Consider the following 15,404-nt stretch of genomic DNA (forward strand, 5'->3'; position numbering starts at 1 on the left):
TAACACTCCATACTATTATATGATCTCAATTCTTTTACCATACAATTTTCACCTCTTTCTATACTTTTTTGAATCCAAGTTTTCCTACACACTAACGGTACAACAAAATAGGTAGATGCAGCATGCTTTTTTTTTTGTTCAGGAGGAAATCGCCGGACTTCCGCCCTCCACTGGGGATGGAGGGCGGGGCATGTTAGAGTCGAAATGACTAAAACCTCCTGTCGCTCAACAACCAACGTCCAAACTTCTCATGAGACAGAACTCATGAAGAGGCAGAGGGGGGAAAGTGAAGCGTTTAGTGCGGAGCACATCTCTCCCATCACCCTCCCCCTCGGGACGCCGGACCGGCGGTCGTCGGCGCCACGACCACCAGCAGTGGTCGGCAGGCTATCCGAAACCCGCCTAGATCGCGCCGGTTAGAGTGAGCTATCCTACGGAATACCCCGCTGGACCAGAACCAGCGTGGGTCGAGGATAGCCGGCCTTCCATCACCCGGATGCTCTTGCGTAAAACGCGTGCAGAGCAGCTTGCACGTCGTCTTCTTAGGCCCCCCTCGCCGGGCCCGGCATTGATGCCACAACACTCGGCAACGACAAGTCGTTTCCTATTTTTGCGACGAGGACACGGCGCCACCCCTCCCATGCGGGGCAGGCAACGAGCGTGTGCTCCACCGTGTCCAAGTCGCAACCACAATGGTGGCACTCTGCCGTCGGCTCGGCTCCGATCCGGTGCAGGAACTCACCGAAGCAACCATGCCCAGTGAGCACCTGCGTGATGACAGCATGCTAACAGTCCTTTATCTAGTTTAAGAGGAAAGTAAGGATGAAAGGAAGTTTGAAGTCGTCGTGGACTAAAGGATAAGACGTCCGGTGTATTCGTGTTAAGCGATGTTCGAATCCTAGGCGGGTACCAATTTTTGTAATGAAATACGTATCTACTCAACAAATGTTCACCACGATTGACTACCACAGTGAAGGAATAACATTGTGTAATAAAAATCAAACCCGCAAAAATTATAATTTGCGTAATTACTGGTGGTAGGACCTCCTGTGAGTCTGCGCGGGTAGGTACAACCGCCCTGCCTGTTTCTGCCGTGAAGCAGTAATGCGTTTCGGTCAGAAGGGTAGGGCCAGCCGCTGTAACTATACTGAGATCTTAGAACTAATATCTCAAGGTTGTAGATGTCTATGGGCTCCAGTAAACACTTAACACCAGGTGGGCTGTGAGCTCGTCCATCTAAGCAATAAAAAAAAAACCCGAATTAACTGCAAAAAAAACAATACATAAAAAGCTATGTAGTGTTTTGAATTAAGTTGTTTGAATTTTTATCAGTTACCAATAAATCAACTAACATTTATTAGTACTAATACTGGCACGAATGTCAAACATTTTAAAATAGCAAGTGAATTCTTATAAAAATATATTTTGATTCTCTAATTTGGTCTATAGAAAACTGGATTTATTTTGAAAAATCAACCAAACATTAAGCGTACAAACTACTAGAAAAACTTCCTTGTTTTATTAGCTACTTAAAAACATTAAATTATTTACAAAAAAAGGAAAGATTCTCAGAAAAAAATTAATAACATAATGATAGTTAAAGTGTAAAGAAAAAATGGAAATTTAAAAATATCTTTTATTAATCAATTTTGTGACATATTTTACAAATCCTGTTCAAAGTGACCTCCCCTGCGGTAAATACATGCCAGCACACGCTTCCTCACTCTTGAAGTGAAAGACCGTAGTATTTCTTCAGCCGCTTCGATTATTTGAGTTGGCATTGCATAAACAAGGGATTTCATGTGCCTCCGCACATAAAAATCAACCGGTGTCAGTAGGCTTAGTGCGAGTTTCAAAAATCGAATCGAATGACTCGCATCGAGTGTACGCTCTTCACGGTGAAACGTGCGGAGCTCTGAGTGCGAGTTACTTGATTTGCAGGACGTTTATTCATCTTGAGAAGCGATAATTTTTTCTTTTATATTGGTAGCACGCAAGGGTTTTTTTAAGGCGTTTAATTGAAATGCCAAGCTTTCTAACGATATTTATAATTATTCGAGTAATGGGTAATGTACCTGTGCTTAGTGCGAGTTTTTTTAATTACTCAGTCGATGTTAATGATATGTTTAATTTGTGTGAGGTTGTATCAGTGCCACCTAGTGGTAAGCTTATGAATCTCATTTTGTGGGAGAGAGAAGGTTTGTTATGTTGCTGTCTCATGTATCGAATAGCTTTACCGAAGTGAGCCTCTCGATTATTGTATGTGCGAGTGCGAGTTGCAAATTAATGGATTTTGAGAGTATTTCTTCACTTTCAAGCAAGTTAAGTAGTCACTAAAAATTTTGCCGTGAAACCAATACAATATCAAGATTTTTTCTTTCGTTTTTAATAATAATGTTGTTTTTGAAGGTTTTATCTATTCTAATGGTTTATACACATATCTTTTTTCGGTTAGAAAATTTTATAGACGTCTAGCTAGTTGTAAATATGTACATATTAATTCTTTGCTTTTTCATTTAATTCTTATTAAATCATTGCTTTTTTTTAAAGAGTTGTTTGATGAGAGAGAGAGAGTGAGATAGAGTTGTTTTTTTTTATTGCTTAGATGGATGGACGAGCTCACAGCCCACCTGATGTTAAGTGGTTACTGGAGCCCATAGACATCTACAACGTAAATGCGCCACCCACCTCGAGATATAAGTTCTAAGGTCTCAGTATAGTTACAACGGCTACCCCACCCTTCGAACCGAAACGCATTACTGCTTCACGGCGGAAATAGGCGGGGTGGTGGTACCTACCCGTGTGGACTCCCAAGAGGTCCTACCACCAGTGAAAGAGTAGGTATTCTTTATTGTACACAAAATGAATAAATATTGTGAAACATTCTTTCTTGGTCTTATCGCTAAGAGTGATCTCTTCCAGACAACCATTAGATGGGCAAGAATAATTTCGAAATGAATTGCACACTGTGTACCTATCTATTATAGAAATATATACACACACGCACATACACACGCGCACACACACACACACGCGCGCGCAATATACATATTCACAGGTACATACGTACAGATTTATATTTATAAATTATATAGAAATTTGAACAATGTAATAATAATTTTGCTTCTTTACACATTTATAAATAAGGATGGATGCTCGTAATAATTTTAGCATATTTGGGCCACCTAATGAAGATCATCAACACTATTACCGTAAATACAATCATTTTATAAACGTTCAACGGGTAAATGATTAAACCTATGTAAAACATAATATCTTAATTAAAAAAAGCTGAAATAATTACCTATTCCAAGATTAATTATGTTAAGGTTGTCTAAATATGTAATTACAATTAAATAAATTCTATAATAAACTTCTATAATAAACTTCTATAATAAACTTCTAATTCTAATACTTCTATTAAAGTTACTAAAAAAATATGTTTATGCTGGGCAGTTTTCGTGTATTTTAAAGGTTACGCCATTACGGCAAAGTTTGTTTACGAAATTGCACCCTTAGAATGGAAGTGGTATAACTAAAAAATTTAAGATTCGTTTTATATTTCAAAACACTTATGTATTATTATTAAGAACCTACATTTTAAGTAATACGTGAAGCAAAAATGTTGTACTCCTTTTTACGAAAATTGCGCGGACGGAGAAGTATGAAATTTCCCACACTTATAGAAAATATAAAGAAGTAGTGCATGTTTGCTAATATATTTTTTATTATTGTGCATAAACAATAAAAAAATAAACTAAATGAATAAAAAAACCTTACACACATTACCATGTATTTGACAGACACACACACACATGCATTTATACTTTTTTTGTTTATTGATTTATCAATCTGTGGTCAAATTGAGAATAGATTTTTTGTCTTTAATATTATTTTTCTATAATGTAGCCTTGGCGACATAGAGCAATGATTATTATAGAAATGATGATAATAGAAAGGTGACAATAGAACTATAATAATGTTCAAACTTAAAATTTAAATAAATTATGGTCAAATTTCGACCACTGGACTACCATTAGTAGATAATAATAAAATCATTTATTGCCTTTCACACAGATTTAGATTATTACAGGCAGCCTACAAGGAAACAACAAAAAAACAAAACACTATTATATCATTTCTAGCAAGCAGCTCAACATTTGCACTTGTATATTATTAATAGGAATTTTATTAAGAATATTGACAATTTATGAGGAATTTGACAAGTACGGATTAGTTATAGATATATGTAGTTACATATTGTAAATTAAATTAGTTTTATAAGTGCAATAAAAATAATTTAAATGATAAAATGATAAAGCCATACCTTTTTCCAATGTGACGATTAGAGGGTATCCTATTATTCTTTTCTATATTATTCTATCAGCTTATAAAATTAAACAGTCTCTTTTAGTCTAGAAAAGGACAAAGTACTCTTTCTGTCTTTTTCAAATAAAATGGCATGCCTTAAAGTGTTTAAACCGAAAAACTAAAAAAATACAATTATTGTATTACAATATTGAAGTTTACCAGAAACTAAGAATTTTGGGTTGAGCCACTTTAATTCTAAAGGTACAAAATAGTATTGAACACGTGACATTACCCGAATAATTTTGAAAGTGGGTGGTTCTCATTAAAATGCTGTTAAAATGCGTTGTATTTCATTTAGGCGGTCTAATGCCAAAACATCACGTGCTACCAATATACGAGAAATAATATTATTGCTGCTCTCGGTGAATAAACGCCCTGCGAAGCGAGTAGCATATCTCAACTCACACTCACAATTCTTCATTTTTCACCGTATAGAACGTAAACTCGATTTGATTTTGATTTATTCATTTACAATTGAACAACTAGGAAAAAAAGGTGAAAAGACATTTTGGAGGGACCGCGAGGAGCTAAATTGTGTGAATTGTTTTATTTTGTCTATTTAATGTTTCTTAGTTAATGCGTATTTAATATTTCTTCGTGTATAAGTGTAATTTTGAGACCGTCCTGGCTTAAAGGTTAAGGCGTCCGGTGTATTCGTATCTTGCAATGCACCGGTGTTCTAATCCCGCCGGCGGGTATAAATTTTTCTAATGAAATACGTACTTATCAAATGTTTACGATTGACTTTCACTGTAAAGGAATAGCATCATGTAATAAAAATCAAACCCGCAAAATTAATTTTTGTAATTACTGGTGGTAGGACGTCTTGTGAGTCCGCACGGGTAGGTATCACCACCCTACCTATTTTTGCCGTGAAGCAGTAATGCGTTTCGGTTTGAAGGGTGGGACAACCGTTGTAACTATACTGAGACCTTAGAACTAATATATCAAGGTGGGAGGCGGCATTTGCGTTGTAGATGTCTATGGGCTCCGGTAACCACTTAAGATTAGGTGGGCCGGGAGCTCGTCCACCCATCTGTGCAATAACAAAGTAACGTGGGTTTATTAACTGTTTAGTATCTGTGAAAGTGCGAAAATTTAAAAAAATTAAACAAAACCGCTGGACGTAGCTTCTCGAAGTCTTCGAAAAGGTCCACTGAAAAAAATCTCAGTATATAATCAGCATTTTGCAGAGATTATATTTTATCCCTTATTATCTGATCTCATTTCATTTCATTCCATGCCAATTGATTAATGCTTCAAATTAATCAAATCCATTTCACTCCATATTATCATTTTTCATAAAAAAAAATTAGGTTCTATGGCATGATATTTTTGCCTCTCTAGTTGGAAAAATAAAACTACTAAAGAAATACTCGATCGAAACGTTAAAATCCACTAATTTGTAACACGCACTCGCACAAATGTCATTCGTAGTACTCATTTCGGTAAAATTACTCGGTTACGAGATCACAACGTTAATATGAACTCGCACTCACAAAATAACACCGAGTACGTTTGCCGCTAGGGGCGCTGTTCCAATTGCATACAAATTTGAGCAAACTGGCTCGCTAGTGAGAACGTTACAAAACTCGCACTAAGCACACAGGTCGGGACACCGTGCAGGCCATGGAATTGGAACCCCAAGTCAATCCAACGCCTTAGGAATGAGGTATCCAGCCACTGGCGCACAGTAATTCGATAGTGCGCTGGACAACCATCGTGCTGGAATATCATTCGTCCCCTTGTTTGTAATTCCACATCTGCAAGCAATGACCCTAGTTTATTCCTCAAAAAACTCTCATAATTCTCACCATTTAAATTGTTAGGCAAAAAGTAGGGTCCAATCAAATGGTTATTTATGACGCCCATCCAAACATTCAATGAAAAGCGTCTTTGTGAACCTGTTGGTTTAACTTTTCTTGGATTTCGTAATCTTTTATCTGACCAGTAATGGATGTTATGATAGTTGGTAATACCATCCTGGTCAAATTTGCTCTCTTCCGTCCATAATATTCGCCTAAGAAAGCTTGGATCTTCAGCGTCGGTATTCAGTATAGACCTACAATATTCCAATCGCCGTACTGAATCCCCTTCTTCCAACACCTGCACAGGCGTATAATGGTATGGGGAGAGTCCAGTGCCGTGAACTATTGTCCATATCTTATATTGGATTCTCAATCGAGCCGCTATGATACGAGTCGAAGTAGTAGGATCGTCAACTATCTGCTGGATAACTTCTTCATCTTCAGCGGTGTAACGGCGTGGTCTACCGCCATCACTTTGTCGACTTAGAAATTGGCCAGTTTCAGAAGCACGATGATAAATTGCACTGAAGACCGTAACGTGAGGCGCTCGTCGTTGAGGGTAGCGACGAATGTTGCCGTCACAGAAAGCATAACAATAAAAAATATCGACATACTCGGAATTAGAGTAAGCTGCCATAGCTATGATCAAAATCAACATAAATTTCGGAGATCGCGTTGGTAATAGCCAGAAACAAAACACGTGCTTACACAGCCTTTTTCTGGGAATTGTTTGTGTCTTAGTAATTTAACTTGTTTAGGTAGCTAATAAAACAAGGAAGTTTTTCTAGTAGTTTATACGCTTAATGTTTAGTTGATTTTTCAAAATAAATCCAGTTTTCTATCGACCAAATTAGAAAATCAAAACAAATCACTTGCTATTTTAAAATGTTTGACATTCGTGCCAGTATTAGTATTAATAAATGTTATTTGATGTATTGGTAACTGATAAAAATTCAAACAACTTAATTCAAAACACTAGCATTTTATTTAATGATTGTTTTTGCAGTTAATTCAGGATTTTTTTAAACAAAACAAAAAACATTGAATATATCAATAACAAGACACTTTGGTACTAGGGATATTAGGGTTAATTTTGTTGGAAATTAGATGTATTATCACATCCCAAGAGGAATACGTCTGTATATATAATTATATGACGGAAATTAGACAACTACATCTAAGACATGTCTTAAAAAATGCAACTTGCTTTTCTTATATTGTGATACACAAATAATTTAAAAAATAAAAACAATTTCATGATTTATCATTGTAAACAATGTACAGTAAGAGACTAAAGTTTACATTATAATACATGTTTATTTTTCATTTTTACAGATAATAATTATTTCTTTTTTTCTGTCCATTTTTTAAATATTCACTAAACCACAATTACGCTATTATTATACCTTTAAATCCTCAGAATTATAATCTTCCTGTATAGGAACTAATGCAAACATATAAACAGGGTAAATTCCATTAGGGAAATTAGTTTGCTTACACTGTTTTAATCTCTTCAGCTTTGATTGTTTAAAAATACTAAGAAACTGTTGTAGTGATCGTGTAACTGAGGAATCTGTTTCATCCTTTTCACTTTTACCTGATGAAGTTACGTTTTCTTTTACTACAATGACTCCATTGGTCTTTAAAGCATTTCTGAAATGAATAGTTTTATGCAGTTAATAAAGTTTATAACAAAAGCAAATTATTAACTTTATATAAATAAGCCTCAAGATAAAATATACCTGCAGCGTTTTAAGTAAGCTATTAAATCCTGATCCAGTAGATATCCTAGAACCCACTGGTTCCAAATAACATCATATCTTTTGACAGGATTGAAATCTTGTAAACCAACTTCGTATAGTGTGTCAATCTTTGATTGGTGTTCACCAACATAATTTTTTATTGTTTTAATGAATTTACTATCGGGCTCCACAACGTCCACTAATTGAAAGTATGGCAATAGTAAGTTCTTTGTTATCCTTCCTATACCAGCACCACAGTCAAGTGCTAAATCAGTGCATGGAGCTTTATTACACGATAAAAGACTTTCAAGGAAAATTCTTGATCCTTCTATGTCTATGTCAGATATAAATCCAAAGCCACCGAGAACTCCATCAACAGTTGCAGGAATATCTGACCAATATTTTTGGGCACTTTCATAACTTATGTCGTTATCATCAAAATCTAAATTACTCATGATTTTAACTAGGTAATTAATATTAGTAGGTACCTACGTAAATAGTACCGTACGTAAATATTTGTGTAAATAAATATATTTGCATTAATTAAATTATGTGTATAATCTATGTTTGCATTATAGGTTAATTTTTTTATAAGGGATTTTCTGACCTGGTAACTAAGACCTTTAAGTCATGTCTTATTTTAATTTATATTCATATTTTTATAAAAATTATATTATGGAGTGAAATGAAATGAAGATGATTAATTTGAGATATTAATCAACTGGAATGAAATTAAATGAAATGAAATGAGATGATATGGGATGAAATATAATCTCAGTAAAATGGTGGTCATTTACTAAGATTTTTTCAGTGGACTTTTTGGAGGATCCCGAGAAGTTACGTCCAGCGGCTTTGTTTCATTTTCCCACATTTGTGCACTTTTACAGATATTAAACAGTTAATAAATCACCGTTATTACATATTTAAACCTGAAGAAACACTAAATAGACAAAATAAAACAAATCACACAACTTCACTCCTCGCGTTCCCGCCAAAAAGTCCCATTATAGGTTAATGCCGGCCACTCACATGCGCGCAAATATTCGTACATTGTAGGGCCGTCAAACATTCATTCGCAAACTTAGCGGCTGTGCAAATGGGTGCGGTACTCAATTTGCGAACCCGTTTGCGCTTCCTCCTACACTTGTTTACGAATGTCTCACGAATTTCTCCTCCTTTTTAATTCGTCCAATGTACGAATATTTGCGCGCATGTGAAGGGCCGGCATAAGAACATGAATGTTTCCTTGATTAAACAATAAAATAATAAAAATAACAAAGAAACCACTATTAATTCAAGAGCCCAATGTTCTTTTTTTTAAACGAAATCTAAATAAAAAATTATAAAAAAATTAAAATAATAAAATGAAACTTAAACTTAAAATTCTTCGACTTTATGTTGGATAACATTTTCATAAAGTTGTTTTGAATCCATTAACTTGATAATACTTCTGTCAGGATCAAATGTGTGACATCCTCCTTTCAACTGTCGTAATCCCTCTTTTCCATGCAATATTGCAGCAACATTCTTATTATTAAATCGATTTCGATCTTGATTTTTAATCCTATTAATATTAGAAATTAGTCTTGAAATTATACTTTGGCGTTGGACAAAGGTAGTATTTTTTTTTTATTGCTTAGATGGGTGGACGAGCTCACAGCCCACCTGGTGTTAAGTGGTCACTGAAGCCCATAGATATCCAAAACGTAAATGCGCCACCTACTTTGAGTTATAAGTTCTAAAGTCTCAAATATAGTTATAACAGCTGCCCCGCCCTTCAAACCGAAACGCATTATTGCTTCACGGCACAAATAGGCAGGGTGGTGGAACACACACTGGCGCGTTGCTCTGGATTCGACGAGCAACGCGCCGCCCTCGCGGTCATAGGAGAGGACCTCTCGCTGCCGCGCGTCGTGGCTACGATGCTCGGCAGCGACGCGTCCTGGAAGGCGATGCTCGACTTCTGCGAGTGCACCATCTCGCAGAAGGAAGCGGCGGAGCGAGAGAGAGAGAGGTCTTCCCTTTCCGCACCGATCCGTCGCCGTCGACCTGGGGGCCGGAGGCGGGAATACGCCCGTACGTCCCGGCCCCTGTAGGTAGCGGCCTCCCCCCGGTGAAGGTCAAGGGGCGACCTGAGGGGGTGAGGCCGCGCGGCGCGCTACCAGCACTCTAGCGTGCTGCCGTGGATTGAATAGAGCGACCGGTCGACGGTGCATCGCGTCCCGACCCGGCGGCACCGTCTGGGCGGCCCGACGGGCTGCCGTACCGAGACGGCCGACGTTTCAGAGCCTTCGATTCGCCTCGAAGGCTCCGTCGGCTGGGCGTCATTGGGGTGAGCCGTGCCGTCTGGTTGTAGTGTTGACCGCGGTAGCCACCCTACCTCATCCGGGTTCTGACCTCGGAGGGGATCGGACGTCGGGTGTAAGAGTGCAGGGGAGTCGTTTAGTGGGTGAATCCTATAATCCTTGGGCCCGCGGTCTGCTCACAACACCATGCAGATCGTTGAGTCTCACATACCCCGCGCGCCCCTTTTGCGCGGAGACCTCGTAGGAGGTTCGGCCCTATACACGAAAAAAAAAAAAAAAAAGCGTGGTGGAACCCACCCGCGCGGACTCACAAGAGGTCCTACCACCAGTAAGTATCGTCATTTGCTTCACAAATCGGGACAAATTGCCATACCTTTGCTTGCCCACCTGGTATTAAGTGGCTACTGGAGCCCATAGACATCTACAATGTAAATGCGTCACCCACCTTAAGATGTAAGTTCTAAGGTCTCAAGTATAGTTACAACGGCTGCCCTACCCTTCAAACTGAAACGCATTACTGCTTCACAGCAGAAATAGGCAGGGTGGTGGTACCTACCCGCGCGGACTCACAAGAGGTCCTACCATTGGCTTGCTATTTGCGTCACAGATTTGGCTGACTTCACTCCAAAATTTATCCACCATAAAAGTTTCAGACGTCGAACTAGAAGTTGACAATAAATTAACACGGAAACATCTAATTTTAATTCCCTATATTCTTTGTCAACAATTTGCATGTTTTCTGTTGCAACTACAAGGATACTAGGCTGCACTAAAAGTATCGGGAATGGAATATTTCCACTGTTCCTGTCATATTAAAATCTTTTTAATTGAAAACTGCTTGGTTTTAAAAATCGAATACCATTTATTTATTTAAAAAAAGATTCTCGGTCTTGTCACGAGGTTTTGTCAAACTTGTTTAGTCGTTGAGAAAATGGAATTGACTCGAGAAAATTCAAGAGCGATGATTTATTATAACTTTCGAAGTGGTTTTAACACAAAAACAGTATGTTGACCGGATGATTTCTGCATTTGGTGATGAAGCTCCATCCAAAACCACAATTTATCGCTGGTTTGCTGAGTTTCAACGTGGACGTGTCAAGCTCAGTGATGATCCCCGTCAAGGTCGTCCAAAAACTGCAGTCACCCAAGAAAACGTTGATGCTCTGCGTAAGCTTATTGAGGAAGATCGACATGTGACATACCGCGAAATTCAGGCAACTTTAGACATTGGCATGAGTCAAATACAAATAATCTTGCATGAACAATTAGGCGTAAAAAAGTTGTTTTCCCGATGGATACCGCATTCGCTCTGTGAAGAGCAAAAAGCGGCTCGCGTTACTTGGTGCGTCAGAACTCTCGAAAGATTCCACGCAGGATCCTCAAATGCTGTATACAACATTGTATCAGGTGACGAATCCTGGATATACGTGTACGAACCCGAAACAAAAAACCAGTCACGAGTTTGGGTGTTCGAAAATGAGTTAAAGCCAACAAAAATTGTTCGTTCACGGAGTGTTGCAAAAAAAATGGTGGCCACGTTTGTCTCCAAAACCGGCCATGTTACGACTATTCCTCTTGAGGGACAAAGAACGGTTAATGCAGAATGGTATGCTAGTATTTGTTTGCCATAGGTCGTTTCTGAACTCCGTAAAGAGAACTGCAACCGCTGCATCATCCTCCATCACGACAGTGCGAGTTCTCACACCGCGCACAGAACAAAAGAGTTTTTAGAGCAAGAAAACATAGAATTATTAGACCATCCGCCGTACAGCTCCGACCTAAGCCCTAATGATTTCTATACGTTCCCTAAAATAAAAAATAAATTGCGTGGACAGAGATTTTCATCACCTGAAGAAGCTGTGGACGCCTACAAAACGGCCATTTTGGAGACCCCAACTTCCGAATGGAATGGTTGCTTCAATGATTGGTTCCATCGTATGGAAAAATGTGTCAAATTTCGCGGAGAATACTTCGAAAAGCAATAAATACATTTTTAAATAGTAATGTTGTGTCACTTCGTTAATTCCCGAAATTTTCAGTGCCGCCCTCGTATCGTAATGAATGGGACATTGCGATATCCTTGTGTATATTTCATTTTAAGCTCGATTATAAAAATTCTCACTGAAAGAATTCCCACTGATCTATCACACTATGCTCACGGCACGAATGGTAACGAAAATAATGAAAATTAAATAGATAAAATCCATTCGATGAAAGGGGGAATATCCCGAATTTATCCGATATGCCAAAAAAGTGGAGACTTTCAGGAATGAGGTCGAAGTTATAATTAAACAGTAGAACATGAGTTTTGCTAGTTCAAACTAATTGCTTTGTAGTAGAAATATGCTGGATAATGTTATCTACCCAGGTGGTCGTTCAATAAGCCCTGCTGCTGCTGCTGAGCTGGCGCTATGACTCCGAAGTGGGTCTTGGCCTCCAACAATAAACTTTGCCATTCATCCCGGCGCTGCGCAACACCTTGCCAGCCTGACACTTGGAGCTCCCGTAAATTTTCTTCCACAGCGTCAGACCAGCGGTACTTGGGCCTCCCTACGGGGCGGCGTCCCTTCAGTACACACGCGTACACCCGTTTCACAGCCCGATCCTGCTCCATACGTACTACATGCCCGAGCCATCCGAGCCTCCGTGCCTTCATCTCCTCCAGAATATTTGGCTCACCAAAAAGCCTCTCCACATCCTTATTTTTCCGGACGTACCAAGAACCGTCTTCTTTCCGAACTGGTCCTAGTATTTTTCTCAATACCTTTCGCTCCGTCACGAGAAGTTTTGCCTCTTCTTTCTGTGTAAGCGTCCATTAAGGTCTATAGGGACATTGCATTGAAAACTTTAGGGAAGCGAAAAAAGCGTAATAATAGGAAATGGTGGACAGATGAATGCACCAAGATGGTAGAAGAAAGAAGAAAGCTAAAAATACAGGCAGAGCAAGGGAGTAAGTGGAAGGACGAGTATATAGAAGATCAAAGAAAGACCAGACAAGTTATAAGAACAGCCAAGCGAGAGCACATGAATGACATCATGAAGAATATGGAAAACCTGATAAGAACGAATGAGGCTCGAATATTCTACCAGGAAATAAGATCGGTAAAGAAGGCATACCAACCAATCGCACAATTTCTTGAAGCCGAAGACGGAAATCTTGTGGCTAACATTCGTGAGATCGGTGTAATGTGGCGTCAGTACTTTCAAAACCTTCTGAATTGCCCGCCACCGACGAAAGATTTAGATGATAACCCCCAAGATCCTGCGGAGGAAGAAGAAGTGGAACCTCTGAACTTCGAAGAAATAAAAAACGCTATTATGAGGCTTAAGAACAACAAAGCGCCAGGTATTGACAACATACCATCTGAACTGTGGAAATACGGCGGAGAAGCTTTGCAGTCCAGATTGTACAATCTTATTAAAATGATATGGGAATCTGAACAACAACCTGTCCAGTGGTATTTGGGGGTCATCTGCCCCACACACAAAAAAGGCAGCCGGAAGAAATGCAGTAACTACAGAGGAATTGCTTTACTACCTACAGCGTACAAAATACTGTCTTACGTTTTACTAAGCAGGTTAGAGCCATTTTCAGACTAAATCATTGGGGATTATCAGTGCAGCTTTAGACGTAATTGTAGTACAGTCGACCAAATCTTTATTCTGAAACAGTTAATGGAGAAAAGATGGGAGTATGCACAAAGTATTCATTCGCTCTTTGTTGATTTTGCTAAGGCCTACGACAGCACAGATAGACCGACTCTATATAGAATCCTCATGCGCTTTAAAATCCCACAGAAACTTGTGAGAATGGTGGAGGTTGCTACTAGGGAAAGTAGAATGACGGTACGAGTTGGCGCTACTCTCACTGATGAGTTTGACGTTGTGACTGGACTCAGGCAGGGGGACGCTCTGTCACCAATGCTGTTCAACCTGGCACTTGAACACGCCATACGGAAAGTGAACACACTTAATGGCGGAGTGTGGCTCAATAGACAGCATGGGATGATAGGATACGCCGATGACCTCGCTCTACTTGGAGAAAGAAAGCAGCATGATATAGACGCACTCAACTGCCTCCAACAAGAAGCCTCTCGGATTGGCCTTCGTGTGAGCCACGAGATGAAAAAAAAAAAATATATTTTTTATTGTTTAGATGGGTGGACGAGCTCACAGCCCACCTGGTTTTACATGGTTACTGGAGCCCATAGACATCTACGACGTAAATGCGCCACCCACCTTGAGATATCATTTCTAAGGTCTCAGTATATTAATTTATTATTGCAGATACTTTTATGCTACGAAAAGTAAACGGAGTGAAATGAATCTATTTAGTTTATAAAGTACATTTAAATAGTACAAACGTTATTTAAAAAAAAAGTTACTTGTCGACTCATGACTGTTGGGTCGAGGGTCATGGATTCGATTCCCACACCGGACGAACATCCGTGTGATGAACAGGCTTGTTTGTTCTTTGTCTGTGTGTCTAATATCTATTCATATTTAAACGTACATGGTATTGCTTAACAGTTTCTGGTTTCCACAGTAAAGGAAATTCTAGTATGGGGGAAGATGATCAAGTATGTAACTTGTCCCCGATTTTTATTATTAGTACCTATTGTATTTTTTAGTTAATATATTATGAGACGTGATGATATGAAATAGCTTCTTTGTAAAATGTTTGAATTTTTTTATTGGAAATGAGCATCAATAGGCCACACTCTCAGCTGAGAGCCCACACATATGCCAAGGTATAAGGTAAGGTAAGGTAGGTAAGGTACGGTACGGTAAGCCCCAGAGTACCGCCCAGCGCAAGCGGAAACTAGACCCCACCAGGCAGAACTGGGGATGTACTGTGTCCGCGGAGTTGAAGACAATCGTGTTTACCTGTCCGGAAATATAGCACGTTGCCCAAGATCAATCGCAATGGCGTAACACTGTTGAAGCATTCTGCCCCAACTGGGGGTCTCAGGATCTTGTATACAGTTTCACTGATCCTAAGCAGTTAATATTATTACACGTTTAACCTGAAGGATTATTAATAAAATAAAAAAATAAAAAAACAGAAAATGAATACTACTTGTTCTTGTCAAAAAGTATCGGACTTGAGCGGTGACGCGTTCTTAAATTTCGTATGGTATAAATGGTAAAAAGTCAAGTAGCCGGTGGCCGTAAAA

General features: G+C 38.9%; 1 protein-coding gene across 1 annotated transcript; it reads right to left on the bottom strand.

Moving 5' to 3' along the window:
* Positions 1 to 7,483: 7,483 nt before the first annotated feature.
* On the bottom strand, positions 7,484 to 8,476 carry LOC114250958 (alpha N-terminal protein methyltransferase 1). The gene is made up of 2 exons (XM_028185079.2): positions 7,922 to 8,476; positions 7,484 to 7,832 (listed from the first exon to the last, which is right to left on the bottom strand). The coding sequence occupies exons 1-2, from the start codon at positions 8,374 to 8,376 to the stop codon at positions 7,580 to 7,582; spliced, it is 708 nt and encodes a 235-aa protein (XP_028040880.1). The 5' UTR covers positions 8,377 to 8,476; the 3' UTR covers positions 7,484 to 7,579.
* Positions 8,477 to 15,404: the final 6,928 nt, after the last annotated feature.

This window comes from Bombyx mandarina, chromosome 04 (genome assembly GCF_030267445.1).
Source record: "Bombyx mandarina strain Sakado chromosome 04, ASM3026744v2".
NCBI lineage: Eukaryota > Metazoa > Arthropoda > Insecta > Lepidoptera > Bombycidae > Bombyx > Bombyx mandarina.

Coding starts and splice junctions, on each gene's coding strand:
- LOC114250958 (XM_028185079.2), bottom strand. CDS start 8,376: ATGAGTAATTTAGATTTTGATGATAACGACATAAGTTATGAAAGTGCC. Junction 7,833..7,921: donor GCTTACTTAAAACGCTGCAG/GTATATTTTATC, acceptor TATTCATTTCAG/AAATGCTTTAAAGACCAATG.